The sequence below is a fragment of the Rhipicephalus microplus genome, chromosome 9 (assembly GCF_043290135.1).
Source record: "Rhipicephalus microplus isolate Deutch F79 chromosome 9, USDA_Rmic, whole genome shotgun sequence".
Classification (NCBI taxonomy): domain Eukaryota; kingdom Metazoa; phylum Arthropoda; class Arachnida; order Ixodida; family Ixodidae; genus Rhipicephalus; species Rhipicephalus microplus.
Window position 1 is genome coordinate 69,513,550 of NC_134708.1, and position 10,922 is coordinate 69,524,471.

The 10,922-nt window shown below is 48.7% G+C and overlaps 1 protein-coding gene across 1 annotated transcript; it reads left to right on the top strand.

Annotated features, from left to right (window-relative positions):
- Positions 1–7,518: 7,518 nt before the first annotated feature.
- Positions 7,519–10,620, top strand: LOC142771859 (uncharacterized). The gene is made up of 3 exons (XM_075873775.1): positions 7,519–9,325; positions 9,998–10,091; positions 10,363–10,620. Exons 1-3 carry the CDS (start codon positions 7,587–7,589, stop codon positions 10,516–10,518), a joined length of 1,989 nt encoding a protein of 662 aa, XP_075729890.1. The 5' UTR covers positions 7,519–7,586; the 3' UTR covers positions 10,519–10,620.
- The last annotated feature ends 302 nt before the right edge of the window (positions 10,621–10,922 follow it).

Genomic DNA, 10,922 nt, shown 5'->3' on the forward strand with positions numbered 1-10,922 from the left:
AACGCTACCCAGCGTGGTGTATTCCTCCCAGAAGCACCTAGAGCACCTTTTCTTTTGCATTACATTGTGCAATAAATAAAGTTTCCAAGATACATAATACTTTTACACTACAGTTCGGGCTTGTATGTAACTTAAGTATACTCAAACTATAAATTCCTGCTATTTTCCTCCTTTAGGTTGTATTGTATTTCTTCTTCGTTCTTTGAAATGCAAAAATAGGACTGTGTCGTCAGCACTGCGTACGTGAGACAGAGAGATATGACTCCCTTTATAATTTATATCGCCTTGCAATTATTTAGCAGGAGTGTTACGGGCGTAATTGGCCGTATACACGGTACCAGCGAAATAAGTTTTAAAAACACTCTAGAAAATGTCTTGTTTGTGGCAAGTATCTTCACTGGACTCAAAGATCGGCCAACGCCTTGTTTTGGATCAAGGCATGCATAGATGAAACGGGCCGGTCCGGGCCGGGCCCAAACAATTCGGGCCCGGGTCGGCTACAGGCTATATTTAAAAACACTGCGCTGAGATTGAGCGGGCTTGAGCATGTCGCTTTCGGGCCCGGCCACGCCCGGGCCGGAAAAATTGGCCCGTGCCATGCTTTAGACCGCCCAAAGCGAGAACTCACGGGTTGTTCAATTCAAGAAACAAGAATTATTTCAGACGGGCATTTACTGTGCGAAGAAAAACTACGCGTTGCCTCTCGTACAATTTTGTTCACTCGCATAATTAAATCAGAGCGAGCCATGACAAGCTATGTGTTATTGTCGAGCAAATAGGCTAGTTAATGATTTTAATCCAAGAAAACTTCAATTTAACGAGAAGAATCTCGTGACTTCTTCTCGTAACGAGAAGAAGTCACGCGACGAAGTGGGAGTTGCACAGCCTTCCCTACACTATGCCCTTACATATGCAGCTGGTGTCAGTATGTGCCCCCCCCCCCCTTTTTTATTTTAGAAGAAGCTGAATTCTATTCAGGAAAACATTTTACACGTTGACAAGTTATAAAGACGGAAGTCCTTAAGCTTTAGGTAGCAAGGAAACCTCCTGCGCCAATAAAAAAAAATAATTGAAAGTATCTTGCCAACAGGCAAGAATAAGTTCCGAAAAATCAGTAACACTTGAGAGCAAATGAACGGAAAGACATTGAAATTTACTGAATTGCATGTTACAAGAACTGCACTGAACAAGATAACCAGGGTAATAGAAAATGATGCAAACAAGCTTAAATACAAACATTTATACATAGCGTATACAAAAAAAAGTTGAACTCAGAAATGGAGTACTAATTATACTGAATAATCTTATATGCCACCTAAGGTAAACTCTAGTAAGCGGTCACGTCAGATTTGCCGTTATAGATAACAGTGCAAAAGGCTCCGTGCACTGTAGATAGTGCAAGTATTTACGGGATCAGAAATGTGCGCAATGTGTTCATAAACATTCGAACGTAGCTCAAAGCTGTTGAAGTGCCCACCACCGCGAGAGCTTTCATACCTGGCACGTGCGGGGCTCCGTATCATGTTGTACCGTGTCACATCGTACTGTGCTGGTGTAGGAACCCTCCCCTCTCTTCTGGAAATCAGGCGTGTGTAGGTGATATAATACTGGAAAGATTTAAACTGACGATACGAAGCTATCGATCTCCGCCGCGCTGGTCTAGTGGCTATGGTACTCGGTTGCTGAACCGCAGGCCGCGAGGTCGAATCCCAGCTGCGGCTGCTGCATTTTCGATGGAGGTCGGAAAATGTTGTAGGCCCGTGTGCACAGATTTCGGTGCACATTAAGGAACTCCAGGTGGTCGAAATTTCCAGAGCCCTCCACCACGGCGTCTTTCATAACCATATGGTGGTTTTGGGACGTTAAATCCCACAAATAAATAAATAAATCAATCAATCAATCAATCAATCAATCAATCAATCAATCAATCAATCAATCAATCAATATCAACTGAAGTTATCAATAAGAATTCTATGTAAAAAGTTACATATTTTGCATACTGGAAATTTCACGAAGAATAATTACTGAAAAATAAGTGCTTTCCTCAAATAGCGAGAATACGCTTCTCGCCGGCAAAAAAAAAAAAAAAATTCTGGCTGCCGACATGTTCAATGGGGCAAGCTAATATGGCGCGTGCTGTTCACGATGATCCCTCTTCGTGATCTATACTGTTGCGTGCTTTGTCTGAGCTGGAACTGTCTTTGTTTCTTTGTTCTCTTGGACGGTATAACTGTCGTCTGTTTCGCGATAACATCCCAACCCGACCACGCGGGTTCTTGTGAGCCCTCGCTTAAGCCGTTACCCTCTTTTATCCTCTCGACGATCACTATAATTACGACGCATTTAGCCACTGCACACCCTACGCGGAATTGAAGAAAAGCCTCTGCCAGCTTTCGTGCATGCTAGAAAATTAATGAAGGCCCCGAGCAGCCGACGCAAATCCGGAAATTAGGGACGGGCTTTCAATGCCGAAGCATCTTCCGTTACCGCGCGCCAGGACAATGAGTGCCTTTTTTGTCGATCTAACCCCTACTTGCGCTATTCGTAATAGGACGGTGCGCCTGAAACAAGGCTTAAATGTTTTGATTTCTGCGGTTTCACGTGACAAAAACCACGATATGTTTATGAGGCATGTCTTACAAGTAATAATGAGATTCGACAGTGTTTTCCCACATCCCGGAAACCTTAAAGGGACTAAGGCGAAACAGACAATCGGTTTATATTGATGAATTGTACTCTGAGAACACTTTACCACCGTATGCTTACGAATGGCGGAGAAATTCAAAGTAAAAGTTAATTTTTTTATATTTCGCGCCAATATTGCCGCACGCACGTGACGTCATGCATTTCAAGGCGTAGTTTTTGTATGGCCGGCATTGGCTCAAAAAATATCCCTGAGTCTTGGTATGCTTGAGATGCTTGGTATGCTTGGTATCCCTGAGACTTTTGGATCGCGCGAATTCAAGTAGGTTTGCGAAGTTCGCAATGATCGATTCTTTTATCCGAAACAAACGTGATAACACTATAGAATAAACGAAGCCGCTAGTGTTTCAAGTCGCAAGCATGAAGGCTACGCAAATCCGTGCACTGCCCATCATTCCCATAGTTATTTGTCTCTAGTTATTTCGGGGGAAGATCTATCTATCTATCTATCTATCTATCTATCTATCTATCTATCTATCTATCTATCTATCTATCTATCTATCTATCTATCTATCTATCTATCTATCTATCTATCTATCTATCTATCTGTCTGTCTGTCTGTCTGTCTGTCTGTCTGTCTGTCTGTCTGTCTGTCTGTCTGTCTGTCTGTCTGTCTGTCTGTCTGTCTGTCTGTCTGTCTGTCTGTCTGTCTGTCTGTCTGTCTGTCTGTCTGTCTGTCTGTCTATCTATCTATCTATCTATCTATCTATCTATCTATCTATCTATCTATCTATCTATCTATCTATCTATCTATCTATCTATCTATCTATCTATCTATCTATCTATCTATCTATCTATCTATCTATCTATCTATCTATCTATCTGTGTATCTATCTGTGTATCTGTCTTTCTGTCTGTCTGTCTGTCTGTCTGTCTGTCTGTCTGTCTGTCTGTCTGTCTGTGGCTGGGGCTGGGCTGGGCTGGGCTGGCTGGCTGGCTGGGGCATAGCAAGGGTGTCTGTTTGTTCAACCCCCTCCCCACCCCTCCCCGAAAACATTCATTTTCGCCTGTGTATATATGCACGAGTACACACAAATGCACACACGAACGTCCATAGCATATGACTGCCTCCTCCTTTCCTCCTGCCAAAAAAATTCTGGTTATTTTGCAGCTAGCCATCTTACTATAGTATATATAGCTTTGTGACCTGCCGGTCAGATGTCAGCTGCATCTAACCGTTGCAGGGCTGCCGCGGTGAGTCCTAAACAGTGCTGCGTGTGGGAAAATGCGTGCGTATACGGACGGACGGCATCGGCTGTTACAGGATACTTCGAGGGATCGTCTCGTTCATTGCGTTGGCCCTCCGGCGTTGCGTTTCGGTCATCAAGCAGCCGATAGCGGGAGAGGTGCGAAAACGCACGCCGACGCAAGCAGGCATGAGCGAATCATTCACAAGGGGGCGAGCGATGAGCCGCGCCTTCGGTCGGTTTGTCAGTCTAGCGGGTGAACATGGCGCGATAGTTGGTCACGTGAAGCGTGGTTATCTGCACCATGTAAGGCGATTCAGCGGAGAATGCAGTGGTGAGTGAGTGACGACGCGATGTCACCTATATCACCACCTATCATGAGTTCTGAACAAGTTTTCCTACGAGCCTGGTAATCATTTATCTTTACCAGAAGGGATGGATTAATGAAACAACTTCCTTCTTTGCCAATCAAATCAGACCTTATTTCATCTCAGCAAGGAAAAAAGGAGTTGCGCGAAAAAGCCATCTTGCTGCCACTTGACTAAGCCCGTGGCCCCTGTGTTACAGCTCGACAGTGGGCAGCACTGACTGTATAGGTACATTGCATGCTAACATAAGCCAAGGCACTTTTTGTATGTATGGAAATACGAGAAAGAGTAATACAATAGCGTAGACGTGCTTGTAGTAAGTTGTTTTTTTATAAATAGAACTTAACGTGACGTCCCGACATCAAAGTGATATACAGAAAATAATTCAGAAGTAATATGTGGCAACGAACAATATGTCGCAACCAAATAAGAGAAATGAACGCAATGGCCACATAAAACTGTATGTAAACAGGTAATAAGCGTATATGTAGTTTTGGGCATTTCTCCTTGCCGAGATGAAATGAACATCGACTTTATTGCATTTGAACAACGTCATTCGTAGATCTGTCTAGTTACTGGTCCGCAAAATATCGCTCAGATGTCGGACGGGAGACCCTGTCTTCCTGCAGCCTCCCCGGCCTGCCGGATAGCCTAGGTTTGGTCCCATAAATAGGAGCCGAGCAGTGTTTTCCGCCGTCATGCACTATCAGAGAGGTCCTGGGGAGTCTGCTTATTGGAGCAACCTCATAGCATATGACAAAAGGAGCCCTCTTGTGGTTTGCGTGCTTTACATACTGAGTCCACCCACAGTTCTGTGAACAAGATGTGCAGCAGGACAGGGCTGGGGTAAGAATTGGTTTGCAGTTTATGTCACTCAGCTCCATCGCAGTTGTTTCTTGTCGAATTAACACACCTTTGCACTCACGGTGCGAGTATTTATCAAGGGAAGAGCCCAGCTGGGGAACCTTTCTATCTTTATTTATTTCTTTTTTATTTCTTTTTCTTTCTTTCTTTTTTCTGTCTTTTTTTTTCAGAGGAATCAGTCACTAGTGACAAAGAGAAGGAGAAAATTATGGCGCCATCGTTAATCCAATCCTTCAGCTGATCCTTCCGCACTACTTGTCCTGCTTTCTGCGTCCTTGCTCGATCACGCCTTTCGCTCAGTGCAAGCACATTATATTTTCGTAGAAATGAGTACCTAATTGAAGCTCCACTGCCCAAACTCAGTCTCATGGTGTGGTAAACGCAATTCCTTCTTTCATCTCAGATGCTGAAAACGGACACCACGCAGAACGGCTCGGCGGTCGGGTGTGCCTCCGAGCCACCAGTGGACAAGACGGTGGTCGCGACCGGGCCAACCGAGGTGGAGCCGCCTTCCCTTTTGGAGCGGTCGCCAGTCGTGCAACAAGCCGAGCCATCGGTCAGGGCCATGGTCCAAAAGAAGGGCACGTTGCGCTCTTTCTTCTGGGGCACCAGCAACGCCGGCAAGGAGTTGAGGAGAAAGCGCAAGAAGGAGCTGCTCCAGCAACTGGCTGACCTGCAGCGTGAGAACGTAAGAACACTTCCACAACAAAGTCACCCGTATAACGAAGGATTCTTTACATCCCGGTTGTATTGCGATTGATAGGGCCTGAGACCCCAGGCCATGCATCACGACCGCTAGCTAGATTAATAAAAAAAAAGTGCAGATGCTAGCGCGCCCTGAAAGTAGCGGGATCCCCTTAGTTGAGCTTGTTGGCGCTATGGCGCCACATGGCCAGTCGTCCCAAGGTTGTTTATTAAAAACACGAGTGTCCTTGTTTTGCTGGCTTTCCTGAGGAGCCTTGAAATCTTGAAAGAAATCATTGGTGATCATGTCATCTATCCATTGTACGCATTATTTTACTTGAAAACTAAGACCATTCAAACGCTTAACGCCATCCAGTCTCATACTGAAATTCATGGTCGCTGACGTTCACTTCCTCTCTTATTATTCAAAGCCGATACAAAACGCAGTGTCTAGCTCCTCAGCATGGTCACATATGACAGGATACAACTTCTCAAGCTCGCCCCAACCCTCGTTTCTTTTTGTTCTAAATTCACGTTGCGATACGCCTGCCAGCACTAACGTAGACACAACTGTCAAGTGTTCCCAGTGCTTGTGCGTTTCGAAGTGACGTAACTGGCCGTAATTTTTTTATCTACTCTGCTGTGCAAATACAAAGCATTTTTCTTTCCGCAGGCGAGATTGCAGTCGGAGTGTGATCACATGCGGCTCATCTACTCGGAGTTGAAGCAAGAACATCTCATTGTGCAGGAGAAGGCGTCGAGGGCCAGGGCTCTAGACTGCAGGGCGCAAAGCAAGACGCAGTTAATGTCTTCAGCTTCTCAGACCGATCCTTGCAGTGACCTGCTCAGAGAATTCAGGGCCGTGCCGAGAAAGAACTACGCGTTCATTTACAACATATTCACCGTCCCGACTCCGGAACAGCTCAAGAAGTCGCTTGAAAAGTTTCAGAAGTCCGGTACCAAGGTTGGTGTAAAGAACGGCTCCAAGAGCGACGTCAAAAGCGATGACGGTCCGAAAGACGCCTGGGAGAATGAAGTTAAGGTTGTCCGTGTTGTTGACGATGAGGTGGCTGAAATGGCGGAGAGGACACCTCAAGCAATCGTGGAAGAGACGACTGAAGATCCATTCAAGGGTGTCGATAAACCGAAAGCCGGCGCTCGGAGCGACAACCCGGTTGACGAAAAGAGAGGCGACGTCGTCACACAAACCGAGGCGGCCGATTCCAAGTTGTCGGGCACAGACAACGTGCACAACCTAAATGCGCAAGACGAATTGTCACTCGGGTCCTCCTGTCACAAGACTGAGAAGTCCCTTGCTGTGGAAGGTGAGGAGGCCATTCATGTATTACCCGCGCCGAATGAGAACGCCGTTGAAGATCCTACAGTGGAAATGAAGGAGCCTGAAGTCCCTACGGAACCCGTGGAAGAAGTACAACCGAAGCCTTCCTCTGCAGTGTTGAAGGCAAATGCAACCGAACACGCAAATGTGCCCCCTTCTGAAGGTTGCCCCGAGGAAGAGCCGCCCGGTTTAGAAGACAAGGATACCGCCGCGTTAGACGAGGCCGTGTTACTCAGTCGCCGCTCCAGTACGAGCGAAGCGAGCGTACGCGAAGGCCAATCGGACGCCCGTTCACCATGCGATGTGGCACCTGTCGCGATCACGTCACCTTTCGAGGAGATGTCCAAGAAGTCCTCCGACAAAACATCCGAGAAAGGCCAATCGGACGCCCGTTCACCGAGCGAGGTGGCACCTGTCGCGATCACGTCACCTTTCGAGGAGATGTCCGAGAAGTCCTCCGCGAAATCATCCGAGAAGTCTTCTGAGAGCTCGCTGCTTCTTCGTCTCAGGCAAGCAGTTTCAAACATGGCCGCTAATTTGGAAGCGAACGCGAATGCACCACCACCGTCCCTCAAAAAGCGCGAGACAGCGAACACGTCAGACGCACCAACCGGGGCTGAGGTCAAGGTCGAGCTTGTCACGGGTGTGGAACAGCGCCACGGCACAGACACGGAACCAACGACGAGTCGATACTTTATACCTACGAGTCACCCCAGAGGCGGAGTACAGAGGGATCCCGGTCGCAAAGAGTTCGAGAAACGGAGGCGGGTTTCGAGTGGCTCTCTAAGGCTTCCCCTGCAGAAGGCTATCGTGATGAATGCGACCGTACAGTGCCAACACATGGAGGGCGCCGGCAGCCCACCAGCGTCCGGCGCTTCCTCTAGATTTGGCACTGCTTCGGCGCCCTCTAACGCAGCTGCCACGCCGCGACCCTGGAGTCTGAACAGGATACGGCTGCCTGTAGTCGAATCGCTTCGCTCGGCGTCGACGCCTATCCGCCAACCCGCCAGGTCACCGCGGCAGTTCGCACCCACCGTTGTAAAGGGGAGGAAGAAGGCTCTGAGCCCGCCGCTAGAGGACGATTCTCTGAGCAGCGACGATGGAACAGACAGCGACTGCGCCGCGGACGAGTCTTCAATTGAGTTCCATGGCAGCGGGAGGAACATAGCCAATAGGGCGTTTCAAAATAGGATGAGCGGCGTCAGTTGGGGGACGGCGAGTCAGGTGTCTTCGGCGCGATCTGCCGCCTTGACCGCATCTACGGCAGCCACAACCGTAAAGAGGAAGAAGAGTTTCCGTAAGAAAAGGAACTCACCGCGCCGGGTAGGCAGCACGCTTCCATCCTTGCCTTCGTCTTCAAGCAGCGATGAAAGCCAGCGCGCACCGACGAGGCGTAGGCGACCAAGGTCATTTCGCAGCCGTACGGCAAGCAGGTCGGTGACATTTTCGGGCGCGTCGTCGACAACTCCTTCGAGAGCGACGGGATCCACAACGCGGCCGCCATCGTCGGCCTGTCCTTTGTCGCCAGTCAGCGTGGCGTTTTCCAACAACGTGGCCACCACTGATTCGGAGGCGTCGCGGCCGACAACCACGTTCGGGCCGACAGACAGGGCGTCGACCGGGACAACGGTGATACCCGATGGCAGGGCAACATCTACGACAGTCGGCGTTTGCTCGCCTTCCCCTACGAGCCGCCGTAGTGACCTCTCGTGCGTAACTATACAGAGCTCTCTGCTGTCGAGGCCACAGGAAGACCTGGCGTCTTCCGAGATGTCACCCTCGGAGTCGGGAAGTTCTACGCCCACATTGCCAAGGCAGTTTCTGGCTAACAACGTGAGTAACCCCAACTCGGTGAAGTGTAAGAGAAGCATTTTTGAGACCCTCTCTTCGGCGGGTTACACGCACATCGACGACACCACCATCGGTCCGCGCAGCGGAAACTGCGAGAACTCACCGAAAGGTGCGACCCGCTGGCCGCGACAGAATGTGACTGTGGAGGAAGGGCGGCCGGGCAAAAACCAGGCGTCAACGCCACCCGATCGCAACAAGGAGAAAGGTGCGAAGAACAAGGCTGCCTTTGTCGTTCATAGGACCGAATTGTACGCGCCGTTCCCACCGAATATCATGAGGACTCTCCTGCCCTCCTTCATAGACGTCGATCCTACCGTAAGGCCTGACAAGTAAGTTAGTACGTCTGGTCTCATCTTGGGTGGTGATAAAGCGCGAATGGCTGGCGCGTAAAAGGCGTTTACGCGTCTTACGGTCGAAGGCCTCTACGATGAAATAACCATTGTTACGATGTGGTCCTTATGTATACCGGCTGTACTGCTACTAACACGGCGCGGAAACATTAAAACGAGGTTTACTGCATAACCAATTAATCTAAAAATCTCGAGAACTTCCTCATGGAGATATATGACTGTAAAAAAACATCGTTCAAATTCCCAACCGAAAGTAGCCGGCAGTTTCCTAGGGCTATTCATTCTAGAGGAGGAGGAGGAGGGGGATTAGGAAGAGGAGGAGGAGAAACAAACTTTATTAGAAGAAACCAGCAGGTTTAGGTGGCCGGGCCTAATCCTAGACGAGTCGGATGATTTTCGCAAACGTGCTAGGAGAGAAATGAGCAGCTGCGAGGTGCGCAGAGGATAATAACCTACAACTTCAGGGGCAGCAATAGCAGTACTTATCTTTAAACAATCTTCACTGAGCTGCTGCGGACTATTTTATCACACAGCAGCACAGCCGAGAGGATCATGTGACTAGTGTGTAAGTAGGCGTTCTTAAGCAGTACATATGGTATATCTTCCGTCGCTCGCTTAATTTCCTGGCGATTTTTTTCTCATTCCATTAAGGGTTCCACGGCACATATTCGATCCTGGCCGGCACGGAGACGAGAAATCGAACACTGCTCTGTTCAAGGATCGTTGCCATCACACGCCTCACAAGGTACGGCAAAACGCTGGAATTTTCAAGCGATGAGTAAAGTTTCTATGCTCGAGTTCAAATTTGAGTTCAACAAGGGGCACTCACATCTCGGCGTTAGTGCTCGCGGGTGTATTCCATGGGTTCAGTCGAATCTTTTGCCGCGTATTAAGTACGAGACGCGCTGGTGGTCATGGGACTTGCTGTTCGACACGCCGTCTTCTCACTGGACGTCCGGCTTGCATGAGGCGTCTGCCTTAATCTCCATTTTATGACTAATTATCGCCTCATGCAGGTCCCCGCTTCGCCGCCCAAGTATCCCGAATCACCCCACTGGGAAGGCGCGCAGAGTGGCCTGTTGCCGGACATGTACAGCTTCAACGACGAAAGCAGAGCTGGGGACCAGGCGGACCGCAAGATGACCCACTTCGACCTAGGGGAAGTCATATGACCACTTGTATTGATTTGCTTCAATGTACTTTTGTACAAATAATGTCACGTTAATAAGATTTTTTTGAAATAAATGCCAAATAACTTTGGTTTTCATCCCCTCAAAATATATATGCAGGGACTTCCCATCGTCCTGCTGTGCAGAGACTCTCCGTCCTGTCAGACGGTTCGCCGCTGTGGAGCCAATTTTTAAACTTTTTCCTTGTCTTCGCCTACAATTCATTATCCGGGCGCGAGCGTCTCCACCACTGTACTGCAGCAGATACAGTAATCCACTGCTGACTCGGAGGTCGCGGGTTCCACTCCTACCACGGCGGTCGGATTCCGATGGAGGTGAAATCTTCGAAGCTCGGGGGCTGTGCGTTGTCAATTCACGTTAACAAATCACAGCATATCCACGGAGTG

Bases quoted from the DNA above. Each gene is read 5' to 3' on its own strand.
- LOC142771859 (XM_075873775.1), top strand. From the start codon at position 7,587: ATGTCCGAGAAGTCCTCCGCGAAATCATCCGAGAAGTCTTCTGAGAGC. The intron at 9,326-9,997 runs GTAAGTTAGTAC...CATTCCATTAAG, and splicing joins CCTACCGTAAGGCCTGACAA to GGTTCCACGGCACATATTCG. The intron at 10,092-10,362 runs GTACGGCAAAAC...CGCCTCATGCAG, and splicing joins GCCATCACACGCCTCACAAG to GTCCCCGCTTCGCCGCCCAA.